This window comes from Bufo bufo, chromosome 4 (genome assembly GCF_905171765.1).
Source record: "Bufo bufo chromosome 4, aBufBuf1.1, whole genome shotgun sequence".
Taxonomy (NCBI): domain Eukaryota; kingdom Metazoa; phylum Chordata; class Amphibia; order Anura; family Bufonidae; genus Bufo; species Bufo bufo.
The window spans coordinates 376,272,994-376,286,970 of NC_053392.1; the positions used below are offsets into that span (position 1 = coordinate 376,272,994).

The 13,977-nt window shown below is 37.8% G+C and overlaps 1 protein-coding gene across 12 annotated transcripts in view; it reads left to right on the forward strand.

The window, feature by feature from the left end:
- EYA4 (EYA transcriptional coactivator and phosphatase 4) overlaps positions 1–13,977 on the forward strand; it is a 390,423-nt gene that overhangs the window by 244,481 nt on the left and 131,965 nt on the right. For all 12 annotated transcript variants that reach the window (XM_040429159.1, XM_040429165.1, XM_040429163.1 and 9 more), the window contains one exon: positions 6,061–6,127. In XM_040429159.1, coding sequence (XP_040285093.1) covers positions 6,061–6,127 — 67 coding nt within the window. The remainder of the gene's footprint in view (positions 1–6,060; positions 6,128–13,977) is intronic.

A 13,977-nucleotide genomic window follows, 5' to 3' on the forward strand; every position in this document is an offset into this window, starting at 1 on the left:
GTATCTTTTGAGGGTCACATGTAAGTCAGAGACACATGCTATGAAATCACAATCAAAAACCTTCCACTAAAGGACCTTAAAGTTTTATTTTCTTTATAATACTGCTAACTAAGAAAAATATTTGTTTTATGCTGCAGTGATTGTACTACTATAGAGCAGAGAGACCACATATTGATTTACTTATGGCAACACCATAAATTCTATGAAGTACAGTACAACACCACTATCAAACAATAACATTCAAACAAGTAAAATACCCGAATTGGTGGGTTTGTCAGTATCCTTTATCAATTCCAATCTAACTAGTTAATTCCAGGGTATTTGGATCCTTTAGGATCAGACACATTTTATGTTAGTTCAACGGCTATTACTTTTTTGTAACAATGGTTTTTTATAGTGTTTTTTCCATAATTATTACCATTTACATTTTTATCCACAAATATTGGGCTTATGTTTTGTAAACAGCAAATACCTTATGGGATTTTAAATTCTTGCTATGCTAGTAATTATATACAGTAATACTAGAAATAGATTTTCTGTTTTGTCTGCCATTATTTAACATATACAGTATTTTGATATATGTTTAATTTAAATTGAGTCAGTATTAAGGGTCAGGAGATATAGTGGAGCAGTGCACAAGAAATGTTACTTTAAAGTCTATGACAAAATATTGTAAAGTCTACATATAAAGGATTTAGATTTTTGGCATTTATATAGTGATTTAATTTGGGGGTCAATGGCTTCTCTGTTGCAAATGTTCAAAATGTTACAAGACAAAAAAATGCCAACAAAAGAGCTTGTAAAAAATCCTATGACAAATACTTGAAAGTTATGCCATTTTAATTAACATACTGTAAAAGTAGTGTTTGTGATGAAGAATTTTTGCTAGCGCTGTGCTGCTGCCATTCTATACCAGGTTCCTGCCAATCATGTGATCAGTTGCATGATCACCAGAACCAATAGAGGCAATGGTAGATAAACCTTAATCAAAAAAGAGATTATTGTTCACTAGTGTTGAGCGAACTTCTCTTTACAAGGTCGGCATACAAGTTTCGGGATATCTCAGAATTCCGTTATGGATTCCACTACTACAGACCATAACTTGCACGCCGAACTTAAAAGCAAAAGTTTGCTTATCCCTCTTGTTTACTATCAGTGCAATGTTATATTAACAGAAGAGATAAAGATAAGACTTAAATTACTTTAAAAAAGCATCTGTTTTCAATGGAGAGAGGAGAATCAGCCACTGTCAGACTCATCTGACCTATAGTTTTTCTTTGAATCCCATCGACTGATGACCATGTAGAGCTCTTAACTCTGATTTCCTGACCTCATAAACATTCATTATAGCTCAATTCTTATCAAACTGATGAATATGACTTTATGAGGTTAGAAGATCAAAGATAAGAGCTCTACATAAGTTGTAGGATGACGTGATTCAAAGAAAACAGAAAAATACAGCTTGCAAACAGACTGGTTTCTCATAAACGGATGAACAATTTTAATAAAGACCGATTGAAAAAAATATTTTTAGCCCAAAATGAGTAAAATGCAATCATAATAGAAAAATGCCCCTAAAGGTGTACATAGCTTTTAACCCCTTAGGGACCCATGACGTACCGGCACGTCATGTATAGTTCCGATCACCGCTGCCCGGCGGGCGGTGATCGGAACCTGGTGCCTGCTCAAATCATTGATCAGGCACCTAGGCTAAATGCCAGGGGGGTCTCGTGAACCCCCCCATGTCGGCGTTCGCCGCAAACTGCAGGTCAATTCAGACCTGCGGTTTGCGGCTTTTTATTGTGCGGCGGCGGCTGGCGGAGGTGCCATCGGGTCCCCATGGGGCTGTGGGGGGGGACCCGATGGCATGGAAGGCAGCGCGATGTCTAAAGAAGACATTGCACTGCCTTCCGGTGAAGAGCCTGTGAGATCCAGCCCCATGGATCTCACAGACAGGAAGCTGTATGAGTAATACACAGTATAACTCATACACCCAATGCATTCCAATACAGAAGTATACATATTAGGTATCGCCGCGTCCGTATCGACCGGCTCTATAAACATATCACATGACCTAACCCCTCAGATGAACACCGTAAAAAAAAAAAAAAAAAACTGTGCTAAATAAACCATTCTTTTGTCACCTTACATCACAAAAAGTACAACAGCAAGCGATCAAAAAGGCAATTGCACCCCAAAATAGTGCCAATCAAACCGTCATCTCATCCCTCAAAATTCACCCAAAAATGAGACCCTACCTAAGATAATCGCCCAAAAAACTGAAAAAACTATGGCTCTCAGAATATGAAGACACTAAACGATGATTTTTTTTGTTTCAAAAATGATATTATTGTGTAAAACTTACATAAAAAAAATAAAAGTATACATATTAAGTATCGCCACGTCCGTATCGACCGGCTCTATGAAAATATCACATGACCTAACCCCTCAGATGAACACCGTAAAAAATGTAAAATAAAAACTGTGCTAAATAAAACATTTTTTGTCACCTTACATCACAAAAAGTGTAATAGCAAGCGATCAAAAAGTCACACGCACCCCAAAATAGTGCCAATAAAACCGTCATCTCATCCCGCAAAAATCATACCCTACCCAAGGTAATCGCTAAAAAACTGAAAAAATTATGGCTCTCAGACTATGGAAACACTAAAACATGATTTTTTTTGCTTCAAAAATGAAATCATTGTGTAAAACTTACATAAATAAAAAAAAGTATACATATTAGGTATCGCCGCATCCGTGACAACCTGGTCTATAAAAATATCACATGATCTAACCTGTCAGATGAATGTTGTAAATAACAAAAAATAAAAACGGTGCCAAAACAGCTATTTCTTGTTTTCTTGCCTCACAAAAAGTGTATAGAGCAACCAAAAATCATATGTACCCTAAACTAGTACCAACAATACTGCCACCCTATCCCGTAGTTTCTAAAATGGGGCCACTTTTTTGGAGTTTCTACTCTAGGGGTGCATCAGGGGGGCTTCAAATGGGACATGGTGTCAAAAAAAACAGTCCAGCAAAATCTGCCTTCCAAAAACCGATGGTATTCCTTTCCTTCTGCGCCCTGTCATGTGCCCGTACAGCGGTTTACGACCACATATGGGGTGTTTCTGTAAACTACAGAATCAGGGCCATAAATATTGAGTTTGGTTTGGCTGTTAACCCTTGCTTTGTAACCGGAAAAAAATTATTAAAATGGAAAATCTGCCAAAAAAGTGACATTTTGAAATTGTATCTCTATTTTCCATTAATTTTGTGGAACACCTAAAGGGTTAACGATGTTTGTAAAATCAGTTTTGAATGCCTTGAGGGTGTAGTTTCTTAGATGGGGTCACTTTTTTGGAGTTTCTACTCTAGGGGTGCATCAGGGGGCTTCAAATGGGACATGGTGTCAAAAAAACCAGTCCAGCAAAATCTGCCTTCCAAATACCGTATGGCATTCCTTTCCTTCTGCGCCCTGCTGTGTGCCCGTTCAGTGGTTTACGACCACATATGGGGTGTTTCTGTAAACTACAGAATCAGGGCCATAAATATTGAGTTTGGTTTGGCTATTAACCCTTGCTTTGTAACTGGAAAAAAATTATTAAAATGGAAAATCTGCCCAAAAAGTTAAATTTTGAAATTGTATCTCTATTTTCCATGAATTCTTGTGGAACACCTAAAGGGTTAACAAAGTTTGTAAAATCAGTTATAAATACCTTGAGGGGTGTAGTTTATAGGATGTGGTCATTTTTGGGTGGTTTCTATTATGTAAGCCCCGTAAAGTGACTTCAGACCTGAACTGGTCCCTAAAAATTGGGTTTTTGAAAATTTCTGAAAAATTCCAAGATTTGCTTCTAAACTTCTAAGCCTTGTAACATCCCCAAAAAATAAAATATCATTCCCAAAATGATCCAAACATGAAGTAGACATATGGGGAATGTAAAGTAATAACTATTTTTGGAGGTATTACTATGTATTATAGAAGAAGAGAAATTGAAACTTGAAAATTTGAAATTTGTTACAAATTTTTGTTAAATTTTGTATTTTTTTATAATTTAAAATTATTTTTTTTACTTCATTTTACCAGTGTCATGAAGTACAATATGTGACGAAAAAACAATCTCAGAATGGCCTGGATAAGTCAAAGCGTTTTAAAGTTATCAGCACTTAAAGTGACACTGGTCAGATTAGCAAAAAATGGCCAAGTCCTTAAGGTGAAATAGGGCTGAGTCCTTAAGGGGTTAAAGAAAGGAAAAAAAAAACAGGAAGAACATAAGTCAGTAATGCTTATACCTGTGTTAATGCACTATATAATACGGATGTAGTAGGGTTAACACAAATGCTTTATGAGACGGGTTATCTAAAATAAATGTAACTAAATGTGTTATGCAATTGCTTTTCAATGGCTTTGGTTTCAAGATAATGTGATGAGTTAAGAAATTTGAGTTAAGATTTTGTGTGTTACCCCTGCTACATCTGTATGTTAAATGTGAAGCCAAGAAATGTAAATGTTACAAGAATAAGTTAGTATAGTAATATAGTAAAAAATAATGTTTCAGTTAAAAAAAAACACAATTCTAAAGATGTGAACAAACTACTTCTGCCCTGTGCCAACCACCAGCAATTTGTGACCGACAGGTTTTTGTATAATTGGAGTTAGGGAGAGTTCACATCACCGTTATTTTTTTATTTTTCTGAGCCATCAGAAGGACAAAAAAATAAAGTAAAAAAAAGAACAGATCCTGTAAAAAAAACTGATCCTGTGCATCAGTTATGCGCATTTGGCATTCGTTTGAGCCATTCACATCTGAGATCTGTTTTTTTTAGATAGGAAAAAAGTACCGAATGCAGGATAAAATAATGGATCTCAGACAGCAATGGCTCAAAAGGATGCAAAATGTGCATAACTGAAGCACGGAATCCATTTTTCTTACAGGATCGTTTTTTATTTCTTTATTTTTCTGCTCTTCTGACAGATCAGAAGAACGGAAAAATAATGCTGATGTGAACTCTCCCAAGGACATTCTTTTAAATGGTTTAGAGTATCTAATTGCAGAATATGGCTCATAGTGGTCTGTGATTTTGTATAACTATCATTATAGATTATTTTTTGCTGGAGCTTCCATCTATAGTGAATGAAAAGCCATTCCCGTGGTGCCCCAGTTTACCTGGATGGCAGATGCTGCCCCAATTGCAAATATTTAACACAGAGACATAAAAGTGATTGCTATACAGTCTCTACATTAAGTGCTGCTAAATTTATTAATTTAGCATTTTCATTTATTTGGATTTTTGTTGATAATTAGAATTTATTTCCTTTTTGAAAACCAACTGAACATAATTGGATTTAACACACGTTTGCTACACTAAGAGTCTCAAGCATTAATCATTTTGAAAGTGAAACATGATCACTTAGCCTAGCCTTACCCTGTATGTTTTCTTTATGGATTTCCGATGATGGGATGGGTTCACCATTATGCTGAATGTATATTTGGCATACATCTGTCTTGATAGAGACAGATGGTTGAGCATAAGAAAAAAAAAACTTTTGCACTTAGTTTGGAGTTAGTCTATGTAAGCTAAAGATTTGGGATGCCATGTCGAGAAGATGATGAACTGCAGCAAGTCGATGATGCTGAACCTAAAGTCCAAACTTGCATGCTACACAGTTAGTACTCTCTAATTAGAATGGATGCTTGTTATACGGCTCTGAACTAACCAGGTGACTTTGAGGCCTGTGGGATCAGCACTTTTCTTATATCTATATACTTTTTTAACCAATGCATGCGAAGAGTGAGATGTTACCTATAACCGCAGGACACTTATTTTTAGTTCCTAGGGCATAAGCATTCTTTTGCAGAGCAGGCCCCCAAATAATTGCTGTTGCCAAGATGTATATTTAGTTCCGTACCAAATACTTCCACACTTTGTAGTCCTATTTTACACTCGAATAACTCATTTTGTCAGCATTTATGATCTATGCTAAAGCTGTTAGAGCGTGAATGCAAGTTATTTATGGTACTAAGTTTTGTAAGCGTGTTTTATGTTTTACAGTAATAACAAGCAGTGGCTACAGTCCAAGATCAGCACACCAGTACTCGCCTCAGCTTTATCCCTCTAAGTAAGTGACAAGTTCTTTAACTTATGGGGAAAACTGTATATCGTGGTGTTAAGCACAGGGCCAATTAGTATATGCATTTTTAATTCTTTTGGAGCTGCTCCATTTAAAAAAAAAGTCTGGCAGTCTATTTAGGGTTAAATTCCTATGAAACATTGCATGAAAAGTTATGCTTTATATCTGAAAATCTATATGTAAAAAACTCAGCATGAGAAGATCACTGCAAAGTTAGACAGCTGCAAAGAATTTCATGCTCTGTAATGCAAGCATGCCATCCCTAACTATAAAGTGTAAAACTGTCTTGACTGTGTTCACCCTTCTATTATCAGGGGTATGGTAGTAATAATAGCTGGATATGTGTATTTAAAATATAATATGAATTGAGAAAAATATATCTTAACTTACAGCTCATGCACGCAATCATATTGCAGCTACAAATATATATATATGAAGCTATAATAGGGCACCCATAGAATTCTAGGGGACCGTACTGTGCCTCTGCCAGTTTCATACAGAGAAGTGCCACAGGGACTATGTGGACCTCTAGTCTGACATACTCTACAGATCTTACTTATAGCTCCATTTTATCGCTTCAACTTCCCCATAACACTTGTAAATGGGATGTCTTTTCACCACCAAGGAGAATAGGCAAGTGGTTGTTCTATAGTCTGTATAGAGTTACAACTATACAGTACATTGGCTATATATTTTTACTTTACTTTGTAGCTTTCGAACTCTTGACTCTTTGTTCTGCTTAGACAATTTCCTTACAGCGCCTCAGCATTGTGTTACCGAAACTTAATTATTGATAAACTTCTGGGATGTGCTCTGTTAACATGAATACATTGCAGAACAGTTTCCATCATCGGCCTTGAAGCTTGATTTAATAACCATATATATTGTGTGCAACTCAAAAAGTTATTTTTATAACCGCCCCAAATTTTTCTTTGGGGGAACCCCTGAACAATTTTTCCACACTCAAAGAATCCCTAATCCCATTCCGACCTCAATAAACCGTTGTTTGGAAACTGTGCCCTAAGCTATGACAGTAAAGACATTGATACCTGCAGACATCTTGACTACATGTATGAAATGTGACAATAGTGATTTATGAAACAGAACCAGTGCCCATCTTACAGTATATGTATGCTGATATTATGGCTAATACAGGACTTAATTGTTGTAACTGGCTTTATTTGAAGCATTTATGCCTATGGAGAAGGTCGCAAATCATGGTGCAAGCCATTTTTGTGTAAAAATTGCAACTTTTCTCACCACTTACCAGTTTTGTGGGGTAATTGTGAAGAGCGTGGCCAACAACTTTCTGACAGATCTATGATTATGAATGACAGAAAATGGTGCAAATGTTTGTGCCGATCTACACCTGCTAATAGCAGGTTCCAGCCATATATTAAATTTTCTGTATATCTTAGGTATATGCTTTTAATAAATTGTAGGCATATATGTCACTTAGGTTAAGTGGTGTTTAATATTAATAACCTATACTCAGGATAGGTAATCAACATCTAATTGGTGGGGGTCCAAAACCCAGCAGCCCCGCTAATCAGTAATTTAAAGAGTTTACTGCCTTCTGGTGAGCACGCACAATGCTGTCAATTGCTGTCAATTGCATAGCAGCTGTGCTTGGTATTGCAGCCCAGGCCCGTTCATTTGAATTGGACAAAGCTGCACACAGGCCGTGTGACTGATGAATGTGACATCACTGGCCTAGGAAGAGGCAACAGAGGCCTATTTAAACAGACGATCTGCGGAGGTGCTGTGTGTTGAACCCCTACCGATCTGATATCGAAGACCTATCCTGTGGATAGGTCATAAATGGTGATGAGCGGCAGGTGCAATATTCGAATTTGCAATATTTCACAAATATTTTGTAGAATATTCGTCATATATTTGCAAATTCCAGAATTTGAGATTATTTTCTTGATTGCGAAAATCGGCAATGTAATATTTGTGTAATGCGCGCAAAATACAGGCATGGGTCACTTATACTACATTTTTCAAGCTGGTATAAGTTTCCTGAGACTGGAGAAAATGTTTGGCACGGCAGAACATTACAATAGCTTTATATGCAGATAGAGTGCTCCAATATATTTGTGCTTGCGAATTTTCGGCAATTAATGATGCAGATATTTTTTCTCAATACGTGCAGCTTGTGACATCACAGCAGTATGTCTGTAGCAGGTATGTGTGGACAGCAGAACCTATCACACTGCCTAACATCCTGCACTGGAACCTACACTATAGATCAATCTAACCTACACAGACTATCTCCCCCTAACTATTTGAATTATATATATATAAGTTAACTGTCTAATGTAATACAACAGAGCACAGCAATGACACTGCTGTCTCTTTTATAGCTGCAATCAACTTTTGAAAATAGCTTCTGGGGAGGTTCTTATATAGTAAGGGGTAGGCAACTTTCTATTGGTTGCTAGGGATATTGCTAAGCTGTGACAAAGCCTTCTCATTGGCCCACAAGCTAGAAGAAGGGAGGGATGATCACCTGATGTGTACTGTGTTAAACAAAAAAACACTAATATTCGTCATTACGAATATATAGCACTATATTCAAAATTTTCACGAATTGTCGAAGTGCCGATATTCACGATAAAAAGCCGTAATACGAATATTTGCGCTCAACACTAGTCATTAATAACTTTATCATGGAAAAAAAAACTGTAAGACAATTTGTAGCTATTTTTATGGCTTCAGATACACAACCTCTTTATCTTTTTCTGTATCTAAACTGCTTTCATGTTTTAACACGTACAATATTTTTTCATCATGAATAAAAATATTGTATTTTTCAGCCAATAAGATACACTTTTTTCCACCCAGTGGAGAAATCACTCATTAGTAAAGCAGGACCGGGAAGCAGTGAATTCACCGCTTCCTGGTCTTCTCATGCTGTGCTGTGACCTGCGTACAGCGTGAGGACATACAGTATCTGTCTTGTTAAACCCACACTGCGCGATGTCGGATCACAGCACAGAGCAGCAGGAAGAGCGCTGAATCTCAGGAGTGGTGTTCAGAACAAGAGAGGTGAGTTGATTATTTTTTCTGATCTGGGCTCTGATTGAGGGTCTAAGCAGCAGTATAATAATTATTGGGGGTCTGATTTGAGGTCTGATTGTGTATATGAGTTGTGTTCTAATCAGCATTAGAGGTCTGATCCAAGGTTTAATTAAAGGTCTGAGCTGTGGTCTAATTAACCCTGGGGGTCTGATCTGAGGTCTGATTGGGGGTCTGAGCTGGGTGTCTACTTAACACTGGGGTTCTGATCTGAGGTCTGTTTGGGGGTCTGATTAACATTGGGGGTCTGAGCTGAGGTCTTATTAACAGTGGTGGTCTAATGAAAAATATTAGTTTTCTTATTTTCCTCCTCTAAAACCTAGGTTTGTCTTATAGGGCGAAAAATATGGTATTTATCTGCATGTATATATTATAAAAAAATATACGTTGTACATAGTATTTAAGAAAAATCCACAACAGCTGATTAAAATGGTTACCTCCACTCAAACACTCAAATCCTGACAGCCCTGCATAACTTTTCTATTTGTTTGCAGCCTAATGTCTGCAGACAGCACTAATATGGACATACCACAATTGTATTCCAAGAATTAGTGGATAGTGATGGATGAACATCTGCCTGGACGGTTCGCGAAAGCGATCAAATGTTCGCGAACCGCAAGTTCGCGGCGGGTCCCATTCATTTTAATGGCAGGCGAACCTGAAAAACTTTCAGCTCACATTTGCAGCCAAGAAATAATTACTATAAGTGCACAAATAGTCCCACAACATGGACAGTGACATACCAGATGTATTATTAGAATTTGCGATCTCTATTCATTTTTTTTTCCAATGCGAACAATCGACAATATAATTTTCACGTACGTGCATGCGCAAATGCACTATACAGTACCCAAATGCACTATAAAGAAAGTATATTGGTTTATAACACCTCACTTCAATCAGTTTTTTTGGGGGACGATTGGTATATCACACCAGTAGAAATTATTTGTTCCAATAACGCTTGTCCCTCTATATACCTGCAATATCGCAGCAGGACCGCACACAACTGCCGCACAATACAAATGCACTATAATATACTTTCTAACATAGAAAGTATATTATAACATTGTACAAGGAAGGCAATCCTTTAGAATATACATAAAGATAAACGTAACCTTTAATAATGTTACTATGAGGGTCCATTCACACGTCCGTAAGTGTTTTGCGGATCCGCAAAACACGGACACCGGCAATGTGCATTTCGCAATTTGTGGACCGCACATCACCGGCACTATAATAGAAAATGCCTAATCTTGTCTGCATTTGAGGACAAGAATAGGATATGTTCTATTTTTTTGCGGAAACGGAAGCACAGATACAGAAGTGTGGATCCGCAAATGCGGATCCGCAAATGCGGATCCGCAAATGCGGATGCGGACAGCACATTCCGGACCCATTTTAAATGCATGGGTCTGCACCCGTTCCGTAAAATTGTGGAATGGATGCGGACCCATTTTGCGGACGTGTGAATGGAAAAGATATCCCTCAAAATGAAAATAAATTAAATTATTAAAGTTAAGCAAAAAGCATAGATGTGGTAGGCAATAACAAGTGCTCGGCGGCACCAAATCAGAAACCATATGTCCTACCACAATCCGGGGGGTTCCAGTGCACATCCATGAATCCCGGAGGGAAAGCAAAAAACATCTATCCCTGGGCTAGATGATGATGTGGTATTGAAGGACAGGGTGGGCAAAGAACTGTCCCTGATATTGCCCTACAGGGGGGTGCTATTCTGGCCCTGATAGCCTAACCACAGACCACCCGCCCTGAGAAGAGCAACCCTGTCCGGAACCTTACCCTATATAAAAATGGCCCTAGTAATCCCCTAGGCCCTAGGCCCCTGACTTCCAGGTGATCACTATATAGATCTATGTGTTTTTGACTCATTATAAAAGTATATTATAAGTATATCGCACCCCTCTGTGTATCACACCTATCGATAGCACACCTATGCCAGTCCTTTGTGGCCCTATTAGCTAGCATTTGGGGTCCCTAACAGCCTGTCCCTGCTCCACACAGCAATCTCTCCCTACACTGGCAAAACACTGAATGTAAAATGGCGGCCAGATCAGGTTTATTTATAAGGTAAGGGGTATGTCTATGTGCTGAAACATCTCAATTGGCTGTCCTGTACCACCTGATGGATGTGTCATGGGTCAAAGTTCTTCACAATGCAAAAGAATATGGTGGGCGCAAATTTCTCCATTTGTTCGCATGTTCGGTGAATCGCGAACACGCAAAGTTCACCGCGAAACGACGACCGGGCAAACCGCAAGGCCATCTCTATTAGTTAACATGTACGGTATTTAGGACAATGCTGGAAATAGAACAGCGTGTAGTTGAGGAGGAGACTACCTAGAATGGGACAGATTTGTCAAATTATTTGCAACTTTTACTTACAGTATTTTAATTTTTTGCACCCATATTTTATTTCATTACTATATACTGTTTAATATGAACATACAGCACTACTGTTTCTTGAATTTTGGCGTTTATTTTTATTTATTTTTTTCCAAAATGCGGCAGGCTGCGAATATGGTGTTTTTTTCTGGTGTTTTTCCCATAAGCTTCTCAGTAGTACTAAAAATCCACCAGGAAAAGTACATGCACAAAATGACAATTTTGATAAGTGTCCATAAGGCTTCAATAAGGCTCACATCTGCATCCTGGTTTCCTATTATAGTGGAAACCACAACACAGTGTCGCACAGCAGACATTAATCGCTCACAACAGACCCAACTGATTTTTAAAAGGGCCCATTCTACTGATGTGTCCACTGTTTTTATATAAGGAGGAATCTGTGATGGAGCCTCTTGAAGGAGCCTCTGATGCAGATTTGGGCTTCCTTTATACTGCTCTTCCTTTTGGATCCACTTCTGGATTTCGCTCAAAACCTTTCAACCAAAATGCATATGTTATTCCTGCTTTAGACCCATTTCGCACCTTGTTTTTAAAAATATTTTATGTCCAAAAACGTACAGAAACATATCCATAAAGTATTCCATTGTTTTATATGGACGATCGGTATGTCAAAGTGTGCATTTAACATACACACTGTACAGAGATGATAGATAGATGAGTCAAGGATTATCCGCACTTGAAGGTGTTATGTCAGTTCATTTGTAACTGCGTTGCGAGAAACAATGGCTGCCCACTTATGATTTGCATGAAAGAATAGTAGTGTGCAGTGATTCATTTCTTTGTGGTCTGGTGCCAATATTTATCGAAGGCTTCGTGTACAGTATAGAGAAACTGTTTTGTGAAGAAATGTGTTTAAATGGATGGAGAAGTTCAAGGAAGTTCGCACAAGTGTCAGCCTTGAAGAAGGAGCTGGACGCCCGTCCACATCCATAATTGATGACAACATTGAGCGTACATATGATAGACAAGTGATGGTGGATTATGTGTGTGTGTGTGTGTGTGAATATAATATATAACTGAACCTATGTATAAGGTGTTTAAAGGAAATCTCACTATGAAACATTATCAAAAGGAATCATTTAGGAGTCTGATGGTTACTGTTTGTCAGAGACTAGGAGTCCAGGGGATGCTTTACAATGCAGAGCACAGATCCTTGGCAGGCTTACTGCAGGGGAATTAAAGGGAGTCCAGAGATAAGAAATATAGAATCAAAATATGTGCCTTTTCAGCTATCCAGACATTATAGTAGTTTAGGGTCAGTTTTCTTGGTAACCGATTCTCTTTTAAGCTCACTGTTCAGATCTTTCTCTGTCCAGGAGAGTCTAGATAACAATGAGTCCAGATTTCATGGGTTTATTAGTACAAAAGTATTGTATATACTGATTTGTGTAATCCTTTCTCAGCAGTATTAATGGATTAATTCAGTAGGCTGTAGTGTAGGTAGCAATTGTGGAGTTCTTTAATCCCCACACTTTTCTCTATTAAGACAGCTTTAAATGGAAACTTTCATCTTTTCCTGTTCCGTTTTCAAGAACAATAAGGAACAGGACAAAAATTATGTATAATTGTACTTAGAGAATTTTGTTCACTAATATTTAGGTGTTAATAGGGTCATCCATGTCTGTACAGGGAGTGCAAAATTATTAGGCAAGTTGTATTTTTGAGGATTAATTTTATTATTGAACAACAACCATGTTCTCAATGAACTCAAAAAACTCATTAATATCAAAGCTGAATATTTGTGGAAGTAGTTTTTAGTTTTAGCTATTTTAGGGGGATATCTGTGTGTGCAGGTGACTATTACTGTGCATAATTATTAGGCAACTTAACAAAAAACAAATATATACCCATTTCAATTATTTATTTTTACCAGTGAAACCAATATAACATCTCAACATTCACAAATATAAATTTCTGACATTGAAAAACAAAACAAAAACAAATCAGTGACCAATATAGGCACCTTTCTTTGCAAGGACACTCAAAAGCCTGCCATCCATGGATTCTGTCAGTGTTTTGATCTGTTCACCATCAACATTGCGTGCAGCAGCAACCACAGCCTCCCAGACACTGTTCAGAGAGGTGTACTGTTTTCCCTCCTTGTAAATCTCACATTTGATGATGGACCACAGGTTCTCAATGGGGTTCAGATCAGGAGAACAAGGAGGCCATGTCATTAGATTTTCTTCTTTTATACCCTTTCTTGCCAGCCACGCTGTGGAGTACTTGGACGCGTGTGATGGAGCATTGTCCTGCATGAAAATCATGTTTTTCTTGAAGCATGCAGACTTCTTCCTGTACCACTGCTTGAAGAAGGTGTCTTCCAGAAACTG